Here is an 18,520-nt window from a genome sequence, read left to right on the forward strand (position 1 = left end):
TATGCAAGAAATTTGGTCCTGAAAAGCTGCTTCCAAATCAAGATACAATGTAAATATACAAATTATATTTAAAATAAGCTATGCTGTTTCCAAAAATTCTGTTGAATTATGAATATCTCTTAATTTAGCTGCCTGTAAGTTTAATAATTTCATAATTGGATTTTCTTACTGAAAAGCCTGTGCTACAAATAAGCTCCTTAAGGAGAAATACTGTCATTTCTCATTTTTGCATTCCCAATGGCAACAAAGTCTTGTAAACAGAGTAAACCTTAAGACTGAAAAAACTATTAAAAAGGAAACCAATAAAGAAATTTATAATTTAAATCTTTACATCACAATCTTTTCTCTGTAAATATATACTAAATACAAGTAAAACACATACCATCATACTTCATAATAAGACATATACATAAGCTGGTAGAAAAACATAGATTTTTGTAAAGAACACTTTTGAACCAAGTCAAAATTGCCAGTTTCTTCTTTCGGTGAGTAAAAATGCACTACATTATGCCAGACATAGTATTCTATTTCTTTTTTGTCTCAAATGTATCCTCTTTAAAAATCTGCCTGAGATATTTTTCTTTAAAAGACATTCAAACTACTTAAATTTGTATTTAAGCTATTATTTCATAAACAGATTAGAGTTATTCAAGGGCCATGTTCAAAGTGTAGTCATAGCTTCCCCAAAATTGTCCCTGGGTGCCATTGCCATAAACTAAACACTTGAATGGAATAAAAGATATTTTAAATTCTCAGGAATAGTTAAAAGATAAAATAGAAAAATGCTTTTCAAAATGTTACTTAGTTCTTAATTTAATGGGTCTCTACATCTGGTAATATCCTTTTATTTCAGTATGACAACACATGTCTGTAGTATACATAAAAGTCATACAACAGAATCATATTGAGTTTCCATGCAAACAGTAAACTTTCAATTAAACTGAGAATTTATATTAACACTTTAATATAGCAAGCAAAAGATCATTTTAGTTCAAATGCTTTGGCCAGTGTCTTTAATGATTAACTCTGAGCAAAAAGAGAATTAAAAAAGGCCAGTTGGAGGAATCTGTCACGCAAATCACAAAGCTGGCACTAAGGCCGGATACAGCTGCACTTAGGGACTACAAGCATTCCAACAGCTTCTGGAGTTCTCTTTCGGCTAATGAATTCTCAACTTGCCTTTCTATTTCACTTTTCCAAAGGTGGAAGATATAAAAATGGGCACTGCCAGTCTAGACGTTATTCTGATCAATAATTACGAAGCAGATGGCAAAGCAGAGATAAGAATCTTGGAAGACAGTAAATACCCTTAGAATACGTGACAGACAAATAAGGCAACATTAGTCACACTCTGACAAAAACCTAGATGTCATACTAGAGTCCCAAGAACTGAGACATGGGATAGAAAGAATACAAAGTCCTAAGAGACTGCAAGAAGTCCCTCAAGAAAAACAGAAGGCACCAAAGCAAGAAATCATAAGGAAGTTGAGAGTCATCACTGATTCTAATGAAGTAAAATGAAGGAGAAGAGACTGTTGTTGAACACTTAATGTTATGAATCAAAAAGACCATCAAAAAGGATATATGCAAGGGATACCAAAAATAATAAAGAGAAAAGGGGAAAACAATCTAAGTTGGGGAAAGTTTTACTAATAAAAGTAACAGATGAAAACAGCACATAAAATGTGACTTGGAAAGTCCTGTAATCTCCACGATGTGCTGACTCCCACCAATAATGCAATACAAAACCCATAACTTCTCATCCTGTGTGACTCTTAACCATGTTCTTCCTTCATCCATAAATTCGTGTAATTCTCGACTGTAGCCTTCCTCTAGATTTCCTAATAATTTACTGACCTCAATGGAGCACAAAGGTATCATTTTATTTTGCTTTATGATGGGGCTACCACTTTTTCCAGTCACACAACTCTGACGTGTAAAGAGTGCCTGGGTAAGGCGTTAATTTTCAAACACAGCGAATATGTTTATTTGTTTTAATTGATAATACTTATTTGTAAAAAGAAAGAGTGGAAGAGGAGGAGAGTCACTGAACCAACACGTGATGTAAAAAAAAGACAGGATTAATAAAATGTTTAAATGGAAAGCAACTCTGATAATGTCCCCAGAAGGACTGTCATCATAAGATGGCAAAAAATCTCAGAAAGAAAACTTACTAAAATGCTACTTTATAGGAAAACAAGATAGGAAAAAATGGTCCAACTCAATAATCAAAAAAAATAAGTTTAAAATCCAGAGACAGTGCTTTACACCAATAAAGTTTTTAAAAAGCACTAAATTTTTTTTCAATCTTCAATACATTGTGGGTAAAAACTGATAACAATAGCTAAAATTCACATTGTGCTTTAAGTTTGCAAAGTGCTTTACATAATATTACCTAATGATCCTCACAGTAAACCTATGAGGTAGATGATATTATGAACACAATTTTACAGGTAAGGAAACTGAGATTGAGTTTAAAAAACTTTCCCAGAATCAAACAGCTAGTAAGGATTTGAACTTATGACTTCTTGACTACAAGTCCAGCACTCTAATTATTATGCCACTTAATTGAAAATTAACAAACTTCTTTTGGAAGGCCATCTGGACATTTACAATAAGAATCAAAAATATAATGAAAGCTTTTACCTCAACAATTGAATTTTTGTGCATACACCCTCAACCTCATCACAAAAGGTGAACAAAGAAGCAATGTTTAAAAAATACAATGTCCCAAAACTCTTCATGCAGTTTTAAGCTATAAAGTATAAACAACTATGCTATAAAGTTATAAAGTTTAACACAGAAGAACACTTGAAACACCTTGTAGAAATCAGCATTTATGTGAATGCAAAAATCCTAGGATATCAACAGTATGGGATATTACTGTATCATTAAAATGACAGTTATGAAAAATATAGAAGTTTGGAAAGATTTAAATAATGGAATGTGAAGTAAAGTAGAGCACACATATGTACAGACATGTGTATGCATGCACACGTGTGCACACCCTCTCACTAAATGAAAGGAAAAATAGACACTAACAAAACAAAGATATATAATATACAATAAGCTATAACATTTATGACATTGAGAAATTTAATTTTATACACACCTCAATCTCAGTTTTCAAAGTGTGCTTAATTATTTTTTTGTTGCTGATTTAAGTGTGTATTAAATTTTTTTTTTTTATTTGCAAGGCAGGGGGAAAAGGCAGACAATTGAGGAAAAATAAAAAAGCAGGGGCATGGTTCAATGAGATTCATCAGTGAGATTAAAACATTATGAGCTGAGTTCCAATAAATGTTGAGAACAATAAAAAGGGTTTCTTTACTTATGTGGAGGACAAGAAAAAAATTAAAGAAGAGATAGATAGGATTCTTGCTTGGCTTGAAATGACTATGAAACGAAAGGGGGACTATTTAGTTCAGTTCCTATTTGCTTCTCTTTTCTCCACCAAGAAAAACTATCTTCACAAACACACCCCTCTTCAAAAAAGGGGGTTAAACAGGAAATAAAACCCAAGATAAATCAGGTGCTATTAAGAGGCTATCCAGCTGTCCTCAATGAGTTCAAAACCTATGAGAATGACTAAATGAACTAAATCCCTGTATAATGAAAATTTTGGACATGACTGCTAAACCCATAGTGATTCTTGACAAGACAAGAAAAAGAATGAGTGATGCTATTAACTAGACCCATGAAATGTTATTAGAATTTTCTAAAACATCATAGGATCCTACACCCAGAACTGAAAGATACCTCATAAATCACTTAGTGCAAACCCCCTCATTTTACAGATGAGAACTCTAGCCAGGAGAGGGTAAACGCAATTACCAAGGTCACAAAGGTAACAAGATACAAGGTAGGATTTGAACTCATGAGTAATTGAATATACTTTCTACTGTAATATATCGTCTCTCTTCCCAAAAATAAAGGTAGATATTAATGTAGCATGGATATGGCACAGAGCTCCCACCCTTTTTTTTTCCCCTCTCTCTTTCTCTGGGGCCTAGCCCTGTCACTTCATCTGAATCCACGATGGTGGTTAGTAGTGGTAGTTACCCAAATGAGTGGAGTCCTGCTACAACTCACTCTCAGGTGGTAACCCATCAGTGGTACCCTCAGTATGGGGGAAGACACACACACATGCACATGCATGCACACGCATGCACGTACGCACGCACGTACACACACATACCCACACACCCTTAAAACTTACAACTACAGTTCCTGAGCTCTCAGTGGTGTGTTTCCCATTTAAACAAATAAGCCAAGATGAGATAATGGTCTCAATAAGACGTAATGACTATCTACAAAATAGTGAAACATTTACTAACAGAAAGCAAAACAATTCTAATCATTAAAATAACAGGCTACCCAAACATCTGAGTCAGACTCTCCCACCAAAACACACAGGATCCATGAGTAGGCACACACTTACATAAACCTATCAAGGAGGTACATTAAGCAGAGAAACTCATGTACCCAGAGCAACTCATCACTATGGACTGCAGTCATTGATGTCTTTAGAGAATAATCTACACAAGTTACCTACTGCTGCTCTCCAAGGCCCCTCTGTTCTGGAAAAAGCTGCTGCTTTCTACTCTCGGGACACGGAAGCGATGTTAAGCATTTTTAGCAAAAGAACAGCCTTAAGTCTAGGATCTGCAGCGCTCTGAGATGGGCATTGAAGCACTGAAAAGGAGTTCCCTTGGCTATTCACGTCTGTTCTCTGAGCTTTGAAGGGTTTCCTCTTCCACAGCAATATAGGGCAGTATAAAGCAATGTAGGCAAGCCTGTGGTTCCCCCCTCTCAACCTAGATGGCACTAAGGAGCAAGTCAACCTTGCTCCAACAAGCTCTAAACAACACAGGACTGTTCCCTCCCCAATTATCTCCAAAACTCAGAGCTTCCTTCAATCAGACCAACATCTTTACAACTGTAGAGCCAGTCCATCTTGATAGCTTATCTCTGCCAATGAAACATCTGCAGGAACTGAAAGGAGCCAAGATTAGGAATCAGAGTAGGAAGCACTAGTAAATGAGGAGGATCTGGGGATCCCTGAACTAGCACAGGGTACAGGAAGTGATGTCATCTGGCAGATCTGTTACCGACCATCTGTTTCCAATTTGGACCTGAAGGGCGTCTACAGAGAAGGGTGGTAGAGGGGAGTGATTACTGGGGAGGAGGGTGGGGTCCTTATTTATGCATTAAGCAAGGTCAGAAGCAAAAAATAACTGTGTGGCTTTGTTCCTAAGTATAGGGTAACCAATCAGTCAACATTTATTAGGAGCCTATTACATGTCAGGTACTGCGCTAAGCACTGGGAACTCAAAAAGACAGAACAGAGACTCGATTCTAGCTTTCAGTCCAAGGTGGAAACCTAGAGAGGAATAACCAGGGCAGAAGTCCTAGACCAAAGGGAAGCCTGCAGTTCTGAGGCCAGCAGCAGTCTACTAAACCTCCCAATGACAGTCAAGCCAACAGGCCTGGGACAGGGACCTTCAGGGCTCAGAAGAGGAGAGCAGTGAGCAGACTTTGCTCCAGATCACGTCACTATGGGAGCACTGGAAGTTTGAAGGCTCCACTGCTGGAGTTGTGAAAGCAGCAGAAGGATGGCAGAGGATGTAAACTCAAACCAAACTTTCCCTGTAGAAATCAGCCAAGTCCAACACTGACCATAAACTCCTATCATTCTATTCCTCACTATATTTCAAACCTAAAACCATTCTGTTGTCCTCTACTCCCACGTCCATTACCAACGGTTGTCCTATCATCACTCATTCCTTACCAAACTCCAACCTTGGATCAGTCACACCCCACTATAACCTCTGTACCTTCTGCTTAGTGAAGCTGGAGAAAGACATAATCATGGTGACTGAACAGACAAATTTACACTATTTGATTTCAACAGTGCCCTCAATCTTTCTATTTTTCCCTAAAGATTTTATTATTTTCTCTATTTTACTCCCAAAGGAAGGTATTCCAAATATTATCTGTTCTCAATCATACCATAGCTTCCCTAACTACTACCACCTTTACCTGATGACTGTGACTTTTACCTTTACTTAGAAAATTGAGGCCTTTCACAATAAGTTACCTCTTCTCCCCTTCTCAAAACCACTTAACATCCCCCATCCTCCCTGCCTCCAATCCCCAACCTTCTCTACTTCTCCAGTTTCTGACAATGAGGTTGTCCTCCCTTTGACAAAGCCAGCTCTTATACCATGTGCGAGAAGTTCCTTCCCAACTACCTTCAAACATGCCCAAGTCTCCCTCATGCTTAAAAAAATGTACTAGACCTCATCATCCCCTCAAACTATCATCCTTTATCTCTCCTTCCTCTCAAACTCCTAGAAAAAGCTGTCTACACATATTGCCTCTACTTCTGCTTTCACTTACTCTTCAACCTTTTGTAAGCTGGCTTCCAATTTCATCAATGAATTCAAATTGCTCTCTTCAATACTAACAATGATTTCTTAATTGACAAATTTGATGGTCTTTTCTCAGTTCTCGACCTATTTGACTACTTTAAAATATTAGACACTGTTGACCTCTTCTGTGAACAAATTCAAAGCAAAAGAACATTTCTTTTGCTTTCCTTATACAAAGTTGCCTTTCACTAGTCGTTATGTGCAAGTCATATTGTCTTCCACAGTCATTACAGGAAGTATTAAAGGGAAATTACTGTATGCTCTAAAACTCTTTCTAATACTTGGGAATCTAAAGCTGTAATCCAGACCTATAGCCCAGATCTCTAACCAGGGCCAGAAGCAAAGACTCTAAACCAGACACCACAAAGTGGTGACAGTTGTACTCTTTAGAAACAACTTAACAACAAATTGGCAAGAATAATTAGCTTATTCTACCTAAATTAATTTACTTATTCAGTGCCATACCAATCAAACTATCAGATAATTATTTTCTAGAGCTAGAAAAAAATATCACAATTCATCTGGAAGAACAAGAAGGCCAGAATATCAAGGGAACTAATGAAAAGAAATGCTAGAGCAGGTGGCCTATCCCTACCAGATCTCAAATTATATTATAAAGCAGTAATCATCAAAATCACTTGGTACTGGCTAAGAAACAGAGGGGTAGAGCAGTGGAATAGGTTAGGTACTCAAGACACAGTAGTCAATGAATACAGCAATCTACTGTTTGATAAATTCAAGGACCCCAGCTTCTGGGATAAGAACTCGCTGTCTGACAAAAATTACTGGGAAAACTGGATGTGTGGCAGAAACTGGGCACAGACCAATGCCTGACATCATACACAAGAATAAAGCTCAAATGGGTACATGATCTAGGTATAAACAAATTAGTGGAGCAAGGAATAGTGTATTTATCACATTTATGTAGAATGGAGAAATTTCTTTCTAAACAAAGAGACAGAAAACATTATGAAGTACAAAATGGATAATTTTGATTACATTAAATTGAAACGTTTTTGCACAAACCCAATGTGACCAGGATTAGAAAGAAAGTAGAAAACTGGGAAAGAATTTTTGCAACTAGTGTCTATGATAAAGGCCTCATTTCTAAAACACATAGAGAACTGAGTCAAATGTACAAGAATACAAGTCAGTCCCCAATTGATAAATGGTCAAAGGCTATGAACAGGTAGTTTTCAGAAGAAGAAATTACAGATATCTATAATCATATGAAAAAATGCTCTAAAACACTAGTGATAAGAGAGATGCAAATCAAAACAACTCTGAGGTACTACATCCCACTTACAGATTGGCTAACATCGCAAAACAGGAAGATGATAAATGTTGGAGATGTGGGGGAGTTGGAACACTAATTCATTGTTGGTGGAACTGTGAGCTGATTCAACCATTCTGGAGAGCAATTTGGAACTATGCCCAAAGGGCTACAAAAACGTGCATACCCTTTGACCCAGCAATATTGCTTCTAGGACTGTATTCCAAAGAGATCATAAAAATGGGAAAGGATCCCATATGTACAAAAATATTTATAACAGCACTCTTTGTGGTGGCCAAAAACTGGAAATCAAGAGGATGTCCATCAATTGGGGAATGGCTGAATAAATTGTGATATATGAATGTAATGGAATACTATTGTGCTATAAGAAATGATGAACAGGAAGACTCCAGAGGCCTGGAAGGACGTAAGTGAAAGGAGCAGAACCAGGAGAACTTTGTACACAGCAACAACCACAGTGTGTGAGGAATTTTTCTGGTACACTTGGAACTTCATTGCAATGCAAGGACTTAAAAAATTTCCAATAGACTCTTGAGGCAAAATGCCTTCCACATCCAGAGAAAGAACTATGGAACTGGATCACAGAATGAAGCAGACCATTTTCTTTTGTATTATGTTTTGTTTTGTTTTATGATTTCTCCAATTCATTTTAATTCTTCTACGCAACATGACTAAGGTGAAAATGTCTTTAATAGGAATGTATGTGTAGAACCTATATAAAATTGTATGCTGTCTCAGGGAAGAAGTGGGGAGGTAGAGAGGAAGAAGGAGAGGAAGAGGAAAAAAATCTAAGATATATGGAAGTGATTGTAGAATACTGAAAACAAATAAAATAATTTAATGTTAAAAAAAAGAATAATTAGCTCAAAAAAATAAACTTGTCAGGAGACTTGCTTCTTCAACTCAATGGTCATGCCCCTAAATGAACACCTTCTCACTCAGTTAAATCCTTCTCCCTCCAAAATAACGACCTTTGTTGCATTGTACTTGGGTCTCTTTGCACTTGCCTGGCTGCTTCTGTCTGTCTGTGTCTTTATCTCTGTGGGGGTAAGAGGGGATTCCTCTGATTCATTTAACACTGTAAGTACCAGTACAGCATTCAAGAGGACCACTGCTATTTCTTCACCAATAGAACCAGCCTAGTTCCTTTTCAAATAATATATTTCCAGAATGATGTCCCTAAGGCCTTGCTGCAAGTTGTCATATGCTATATCTCCTTTAAAAGAGAAATCTCTTTTAAAAGAGGGAAATCTGTGAATGAAGTAAAAAATGGGCACTAAATTAAATCTTTCTCACTATCAAATTATAATAAAAAAAATCACTGCATTAAAGTACAAAAAGATTGTTTCTGACAAGCAATCATGCAACAAAAGAATACCCCTACAACATTTTGAATGGATGGGTTGTCCCAGCCTCTGTCTGAAAACATCTGGTGATGAGAAGTTCACTACACAAGAAAACCTACATAAATCTTAGGTCAGGTGCAGTTTCCGGTGCAGGCTGTCCACAAAAAGAAAAAAAAAAAAGAGCGTGACACAGATCAAATCAATGAGGAAGATGTAAAAAAAAAATCTCAACAAGGATATTTAAAGCTCAGCAAGGACACACCTTGACAAGTACAGCTCTCTACATCCCTACCCACAAACACAGGTTGGTAACAAAAATGGCCCAAAAAAGAATCCAAAGATCCAGAGAACTCTATCTCCTTGATTATTTATCAAAAAGCAGACACATTCACTTTTCCTCCTCTCATTTCCTCATGGTCTAAGTCACCAATGTCCAGTCCGAGACCTGGGAAGAACAAACAGTGTGTGATACAAAACTTACTCCATGTTGTCACTGTTGTTATTCAATTGTTCCAGTCATATCTGGCTCTTCATGACCCCATTTGGGGTTTTCTTGGCAAAGATACTGGAGTGGTCTGCCATTTCCCCAGTTCATTTTACAGATGAGGAAATTGAGGCAAACAGGGTTAAGTGACTTGCTCAGGGTCACACAGCTAGTAAGTGTGTAAGGCCAGATCTGAACTCAAAGAGAGGAGTCTTCCTGACTCTAAGCCTGGGAACTCACCTAAATGCCAAAAACCAAAAACTCTGCGTAGCTCAAATGGGAGCTAGTTGTTTTGAAGGCACTAAAGGCTCTCTGCTGTTTTGTCTTTAACATGTTTTATATTTGAACCATAACATTAACATAAGCATCAATAATGTCCAGTTCACTGAATCAAAGAACCTCAGAGGTGGAACAGAATTTAGAAGCCCTGGACCCTCCCCTCTACCCATACCTTAACAAAACATCTTTACCTTGACTGCTTTACTTCTTTAATGAATGTGTGAGGAAAAGGAAGAAGGGAGGTGGGGAAGGATGTCAAGGAGAACTGTAGCTGTTGAGACATAGGATGTCTCCTAGGAACTGATAGTTTTAAGGAAAGGAAAATGAGAGAATTCAAGTATGAAGGCAGAATTAGGGAAAATGCATTTTAAAATATTTTTTTTTCATTTTTTACTTTTCTAACTTGAAGAGAGAGAGCAAAAAGAAGAGGAAATAGAATGGAGAACTACAAGGAAGTAGTGAATGTAGAGACGATACAGACTCCATCACAGGAAAACAGGAAGGGATTAATGTACAGATAAAAAAAAGTATTAACAGATCCAGATACTCTCATTTCTTTTCCCTATATGTTGTATCAGCAAAATCTCCATCCTAACGCTACTATTTTAAGTGACACTTTCCAACAAGTTATAAGTATTATTAACTATATCCCTGCAAATGCAACACAGCATCATGCTCAACTTAAACGATGAGGTATTCAGTGTGGATTCGCCATATTATTCCATATTGGCTATTGCAGGGACAGGTGTCGATCAAAATTGTATCGTTGTAAGAACAGATAGTTGAATTTTATGAAGAACAGAATTATTGAAACTATGTGAATTACTGAAAGAAGATTCCTATTGGAATGCTGCATTTCTGTGTTATATGTCAAATCAAAATGACCTGAATATTTCTTTACAAGGTAAACTAAGTCCATATATGATATGTGGCAAAAAATCCAAGTATTTCAAAAAAAAAGCTATCTTTTTTCAAAACACTTCTTCAAAAAGAAATTTCAGATGAACACTTTCCACAATTAGCAAAGGTCATGTATGAGCAGGATGATACATGCAAAGCATTTGAAAAACAAGCAGCTGGATAATACAATGAAAGGTTCACTGAATTTAAGAATCATGATATCACGCTCCAATAAGCATTTCAGCCTCACCTAGCTGATATCACCAAGGCTCCGACAGAACTACAGATGAAACTGACTGAGCTCTCAGATGACATTTTAAAGTCATTGTCCGATGCTAAGAAAGATCTGACTGAAATATGGAAAAATGCAGAGTAACTATGTCTTCAGCAACATGCAGGAAAAATACTTTCTTGTTTTTCAACCACTTATTGCTGTGAATCTACATTCTCTTACCCTAACCCAATCAAAAGGTCACAAGAGACTGATACCCATAGATAGGATCAACTGAAACTATGGACCTCAATAAGGCACCCCAACTTATATTTCCAGCTTCATTGGACATTACTACCCTACTGGAATCTGTAATTCAGCCAATCAGGCTTTCTCTCTGTTCCTCACACAGGATATTCCATCTCCCATTTCTGTGCCTGACAATGGCTGTCCCTAATGCCTGGAAGCTCTCCCTCCTAACTTCAACTTCATAGAGTTCCACTTCCCTTAAAATAAAGTTCAAGCACCATCTTTTATATGAAACCTGCCCTGATCTCCCCAGTTAATAGTGCCCTCCCACACAAAATACCCTGTTTAACTACTCTGTATTATTTTTGTATTTATCAATTCCCTCTCTCATTAGAATACAAACTCTGTAAATAAACAATGTTTTCTTCTTTGTACTAGTACCCCTAACCTGACACAGTACCTGGGACATGGGAAACATAAAGCAGGGGCACGTTTTGGAAATGGTTTCACTTAAAGGTAGAGTATGCAAAAGAGCATGGTGGGAAATAATCTAAGAGTATTTTTAAGAGTACTTTACAGCTTCCTCTCAAATTCCTCCATCTCTTCTTCTCAAACTCTAAAAAGTGTGTGTTCCCCAAACTTCTGCCCCCTTGTCTTTCTATACTCTCTTTAGAGATCTCATTTAAGTCCATGGACTCAAAAAATCACCTCAATGCAAATTACTTCAGTTTAGCAATCTCCTCTCCTGAGTCAAGGCCTATGTCTTTAAAGTTCCTACCTTGTATCTTAGATTTACCATGTCCCACTGATACCTCAAACTTAATATATCCCTTCATATATTCCTATAAAACTCTGTCCTTCTGATTTCACTATTCAATAAAACCACCCAATCTATAAATTTCAAAACAATATTATTATCTTTGACTTCTCTCTCTTCTCCTTCACTGCTCTAGGTAGTCATGAAGTCTATGAAATCTATCTGAAACGCAGCTTTTGTTTCTATCTCTCTGTCATACGTGCCACTACTCTAGTACAAACCCTCATTACTACCCAGATGAACTGAGTGTAGCATACTTCTACCATGTATTCCTATATATACTCTCTCTTTCCCTCTTTATACTCCTTACATACTCACTTTCCTTTCATATATACTATGTCATCCTGATGAATATCAGACCACTGGGCCCAGATGGCTCAGGAGGAAAAAGTGAGGCTGGTAACCTTGCACAGCCCTCCCTCAATCAAATACATGTCAACTGCAAGTCACGTCATCATCTTGATGTCATGGTCCTCTTCAAGAACGAAGGACAAACACACAACCTTTGCCTGAAACCGCTAATTCGCTACTACCTACCCAAAAGTTTGAATTCCTTACTCTAGACCGTGTAGTCCTCTACAAGGAAGTGCCATCATACCTAGCATGATGTAGAAACAGAAGACTCTGGTTCAAATCCTAGTTCTGCCATTTACTAGGCATGTGACTAGGAGCAAAGCACACTGTCTCCTTTGGGAGTTCCAACTGCCCATCTGCCAGATGAGGGGGGCTGGACTCTGAGGACTTCTCTAGCTCCTTTTAGAATTTTACATTCCTTCATTTTGTGTTGCCTTTTGCCTCTTATTTCATGCTACTTGTCAATATGTACTTTCTACTTCAGCCAAGCTGCATTATTAAGTCATCTTCTCCTGCATGGGTACACAGCATTTTTCTACCCCTTTGCCTGTACTCATCCCTTTGGAACAAATTCCTTTCCTCAACAGCTGCATTTCTACTCGTTTTTTAAAAGTTCAACTCAAATGCTACCTCCCTCCAGGAAGCCTTCCTCAAAACCCCAAGTCAGGAATGACCTTCAGAGTGCATACAACAGTTAGCTTGTCTTTGTATTACAGTTAATTGTGAATGTGTCATATCCTCCTACTAGAAAAGGTGTTCTTAAACTGCAGTCCATGCAATTGTTTATTGTTTTTTGTTTTACTATTTTGATAGTAGTAATTCAGGAGCAGCTAGGTGGTGCAGTGGATAGAGCACCAGTGCAGGAGTCAGGAAGACCTGAGTTCAAATCTCACCTCAGACACTTGACACTCACTAGCTGTCTGACCTTAGGCAATTTACTTAACCCCAATTGCCTCATCCTGGGTCATCTCCAGTCATCCTGATAAATATCTGGTCACTGGATTCAGATGGCTCTGGAGGAGAAGTGAGGCTGGTGACCTGCACAGCCCTCCCTCACTCAAAACAAAGTCAAGTGCAAGTAATCTCATTATTTCTCTGACGGCATAGTCTTCTTCAGCAATGAAGGAGAAACACACACAGTAGTATTTCAATGTAATTGGTTTCCTTTTAAAGCTACGTATTAGAGTTTATGCATTTAACAACATTCTGTGAAGGTGTGCATAAGTTTCACCAGAATTTGGGGTGCATCCATGATTTAAAAAAAAAAAAAAGGTTAAAATATACTAGACTATTTAGGTACAAAAAGGCCAAGAAAGTGTCAATATCTTACCTGAACTTGGTATCTTATCCTGAGCCTGGCAAATTGTTCTGGCTCCAATGGACATTTAATAAACACGTCAAATTACAAAGGCAATAAGAAGTGACTGGAGAGTTTCAAGGGGTTTAATGATCAAATCTTTACCCAAAGATTAGTCTGGGAATGTTACTATGGATGAATTAGGAAAAGGAGAGGCAAGAAATCTCCCCATCCTGAAAAATGTAGTGTTTGAAATACTAATAGATTTTTAAATCATTTTCTGTTATGATGATAACATCATCTTACTTTATGTAGCTTTTTAGTTCTGCAGGCAGGGCCCTGTACAGCACATTTCACTTTAAAAAAAAAGGAAACTAGAACAGAACTATTTAGCCACTTTTAACAATTATTCAAACAGAAGAAAAATATCTGTTAGTAGAAGACCTGGTTAATTATATCCTAGTTTCCTTCTGTTCCACTTTAAGGAAATGAAAGTTCTCCAAATACGAAAACCTTAAACGCTTACCATTTGATTTGATTTCTCGTACATAGTTGCTAGGGAACCAGCCAGTTTTGCCATTGTGAGTACCCTCCCACCAGCCCCCTTCTTCTACTCTCGTGACATGGATGATGTCTCCTTTTGTAAAAGAAAGTTCATCTTCATTTGTTTGTTGGAAGTTAAATTTTGCTCTCACCACCAGTTGATGGTTGCTATTATCCGTCATGTCCTAAAATGAAAGAACAAACATAAAGAAAAGTAAACCTATTTTCTTATGAAATTGATACATCTATCACACAAAAGCTTTAAGCAAACTGAAATTAATTCTATTTTGAACTGTACAAATAGAATAAAGAGAAAATATGTTTGATTTTTTTTATCTTTATAACCAAACTGATGTCAAAAAAAATCACTGGATCATAAATCTAGAAGCAATCTCACCATCCAGTCCAATCCACTTGTTTTACAGATAAGAAAACTGAGGCCTAAAGACAGTCACAGGTAGCAAGTGAAAGGGTTGGAATTCAAAACAGAATTTGAGCCAAGGTGCTCTGGCTTAAAATAGTGCCCTGCACTCTTCTTCAAAAAGAAATTTCATTTAAAAATTTAAAAAAAGCTTTAACTACGTACATGTGAACAGACTATCTTGAAAGTATTCTTATTAGGAGCACTTTTTTTTTAACTTTTAATGTGCTGAGAATTTAATGTGACCACAACTACTTAGCAGTTCTTTGGAGTTCTTGTGGCTATCAGAGAATTTTTTTTTTTTTAATGAAGCTCATTTTATCATTCTCTTCAAAGTTACATGATTTGTAAAAGGAAATTTCTGCAAGAAAATTATAGCATTTTGATGAGCTCAAGATAATTCCATGTAACAGCAAGAAAAGACAAAATTTAAGACACTTAGCCAGTCATTCCAACAAAGAAAGCAGCGGAAAAAAAATCTGGATCAATATGGAACCCAACTGTCTACCTGTTATTTTTTTCATTCTCAACACATAGCCAATTCATTTCCTTTCAGGTTATACAAATCTCCTCAACATATTCATACTATTTGTCACATGAAAATCATCCTCATTACTTGGAACTTTAAACCAGCAAGATCCCTATCCTATGGCTATTATAGCATCACCAAGAGACTGAGAGTAGTTTTAGTGGCAACAAGCGATTTGGGACCACTGAAAGTATCATGCAACGCCTCAAAAGCGAACTGTTTCTACCTTCTTATATTTGATTGTAGGTTTAGCTCATTCTTCACTGAAACAATTAACTAAACTGAATATACAGATGGAGTAAATCAACAGTCTGCCCACCCAGCTACATTTCTAAGTCTTGGGAATGGATGTTCTTTATCCATTTTGTTTTTCCCATGTGGGTGGCTGGACCAAAATCTTTAACACACAGGTGACTGTTGAATTCAGAGAACTACTTAACAAAGTTATCTCCATATTTGTATCTTTTATAATCTTACTGTGTGTGAAAGATTTCTTTTGAGGAGGCATAAAAATGAATATCATTTTTTTAATTCAATAAATATTAGGCACTACAGGATCATCTAGTTTCTACACCTTTCATTCACTTGTGATTGTAAAGATGTATTCTGCGATAGTAGTTTATGAAAATCTGTCTGTATTCCCTTCTCATGTTTTCATAATGAATATTTTCAATACATGCATAAAAACATTCAAATAAAGATTTTACAGAGATGGAAAATAAGCCATGTGGGTTGACAGCTGCTGCTGATGTCAGTCACTTTTTTCTACCAACAATCTTTTCTTCTCTCTTAGAATCTTCTCTTCTTTAAGAATTCTTGAAACCTAATCCCTAAGTACCTTTAAAGCAGATCTCACCAAAAGATTTTTCTGCCTATTTGGTCAGGCTCAGCTACCCTCCTCTCAGACCACTACCACTTCTTTCACACAAGGTATCTGCTCCCAGAGTGATAAAGGTCAACCAAACTCGAAGATTCCTTCACCATCACCAGTGAAAACAGGTCACTATAAAAATGAGAATAGTTTGTTCACTTTTCCTTTGTGTTGGCCTCCTTGCAATATTATCTACAAATTCCTTCAAGTTAATCGAATTTAGCCTATACCAAATGCCAAAATCTCTACGAAGTAAAAAAATGTTCCCGTTGTTCTGCAACGTTTTACAAATAGATTTATAATATTCTAGACCAGTGTTGCTCTTTGCTGTAATGGCTTTTCATTGTGAAAGTGATTAAATGTTTACTGAGTGGTTTCTGGCCTCTTTCAGTCTTCTTTTCATGGCAACAGCTTTGTATCAGTCAAACTTCTCTAAAAATTGTGATAATCACTTCCCATTGTTCATTTTATACAGATTATTTAAATATACTGCTGTAACTATATTTAAACATAGCTGTAATTTCTTTTTGTCTTCTGGTTTTATTTATACTCAGAATATCAATAATGATATGACTGAGTTCTTTTAGTAGAGTGTCAACTCCTTTCTTGTTGGACATACAATCAACAGTATGATTATGTGCAATTTTTTTTAAAATTTGTGCTTTCTCAGCACCCTCTGCCTGGTTATACAACTCCATCACGGTCACTGGGAAAGAAGGATACACAGTTTTGAAGCAGAGAGGGGAAATTAGTCTGATCCTTGTCTCTCCAACAAACAGATTCATCTCCTGGTTGACAACATTCTAGTGTTGAGGGACAACAGGTTAATCTATTCAAATTATCACGAAAGACACTAATACCATGATGATTAATACCATTAACATCAGGAACAGGTATTCTGAGTAATATCCAAAAGAGTAACAAGTTGCAGGGCAAAGAATATTGGCTTTCCAGTTAAAATATCTTGATTCAATAAACTGAAACAACTTTGGGGGTTTTTTCCCACTTTCTTTACTCTTCTTGAATTTTTTCTTGTCTATATTTTCTTTCACAACATGACTATCAGGGATTTGTTTTGCATGAGTACACCTATATAACCTATACGGAATTGCTTGCCTTCTCAATAAGGAGGGAAGAAAGGGAAAGAATTTAAACTTAAAGTTTTAAAAACAAACGTTAAAAAAATTGTTTTTACATGTAACTGGGGAAAAACTAAATACTAAATAAATACCAAAAAAAAAAATTTATAGATAGATAGATAGATAGATAGATAGATAGATTCAAATACTGGTTCTGCCACTCTCTACCCATTTGACTTTTGGCACTTCATCTCACTTCTCTGGGTCCCAGTTCCTCAGAGAGGCTAGCTAACTTCCAAGGGTCCAACTAGCTCTAAACCTATAATGCTATCCCCCTATGCAAGAACTCCTGAAGATGTTTTCCACTGGAATTTTTCTTACGTTTCTTGTTTGTCTAACTATGGGCTGAAAATATTAGGAGGATGAAGAACACAGAATCTTCTTCAATTTGCCTAATTCTTCTCTTTGACAAAAAATACTACGTCCATTGAAAGTTTTCTCCACTAAAAACTTGCCCTTCTCTTCCAAAATCTAAGTCAAAAGTTATTATTTTTCTAAAATTGTGAGGATCAGCACTTAGCAACAAGTACTAATTCTTACCTCCACCTCTCTTCACTAATTCATGGTAAAAAAATTTTACCCCCAGTTTACCAAATAAATAAGATGAGTTTGGTGGGAGAAAGGAGAGGAGAATTTTCCATATCTACACATGATATCTTCTGAACCCCAGAACCCACTCTCCTACTTCAAACAGATTTCTCTCAAAGGACAAATAAAATACATTGTGTTCCCCTAAAACTGGCATTAAACAATGACACTGCAAAAGCAAGGTAAAGGAAAACAGAATGATGTAAAAAGGGGGAAAATGTTTTAGATAAGGAAGAAGGAAGTTATCTGGGAAGGAAAACAGAATAGGAAAGAGGAATAAGAAGGATATACAATTTCTTTAAGAAACCAAAGAGTAAGGGGAAGAGCATTCAGGAAAGAGATAGAGGGGAAAATGTATTTTAAATATAATGAATTTCAGAGAAGTATTTCATTTTTAGACAGAGAAAAATGCGGCTCTTTCATAGAGCCACAGGTTCACTTAGAATCAAAGAGTGTTAGAGATGAAAAGACTTAAAAAAGATAGCTCTATTCAACTGCCCACATTTAAAGATGAGGAAACTGAGATCAAGAAAAGTTAAACAATTTGTTCACAGTTACAAATCAGAAGTAGGGCAGGAACCATAACACAGTTTTTCTGACTCAAAGTGTTCTTCCCCTATTCAATGTTGTCATCTGATGTTAAGGAGAGATTTGAACAATAGCACAGCAATCCATATTAATTACAAATACAAAGTCAACAGATAAATTAGCTGTACTAAAATAAAAGTGTGTGTTCCTTCTCCTTTGTTATAGGCTTGACCAAA

The 18,520-nt window shown here is 36.6% G+C and overlaps 1 protein-coding gene across 11 annotated transcripts in view; it reads right to left on the bottom strand.

Moving 5' to 3' along the window:
- Positions 1-18,520, bottom strand: part of ARHGEF7 (Rho guanine nucleotide exchange factor 7) — a 311,991-nt gene that overhangs the window by 149,755 nt on the left and 143,716 nt on the right. For all 11 annotated transcript variants that reach the window (XM_072621961.1, XM_072621952.1, XM_072621953.1 and 8 more), the window contains one exon: positions 14,192-14,393. In XM_072621961.1, the coding sequence (XP_072478062.1) occupies positions 14,192-14,393 (202 nt within the window). The remainder of the gene's footprint in view (positions 1-14,191; positions 14,394-18,520) is intronic.

This window comes from Notamacropus eugenii, chromosome 6 (assembly GCF_028372415.1).
Source record: "Notamacropus eugenii isolate mMacEug1 chromosome 6, mMacEug1.pri_v2, whole genome shotgun sequence".
NCBI classification, from domain to species: domain Eukaryota; kingdom Metazoa; phylum Chordata; class Mammalia; order Diprotodontia; family Macropodidae; genus Notamacropus; species Notamacropus eugenii.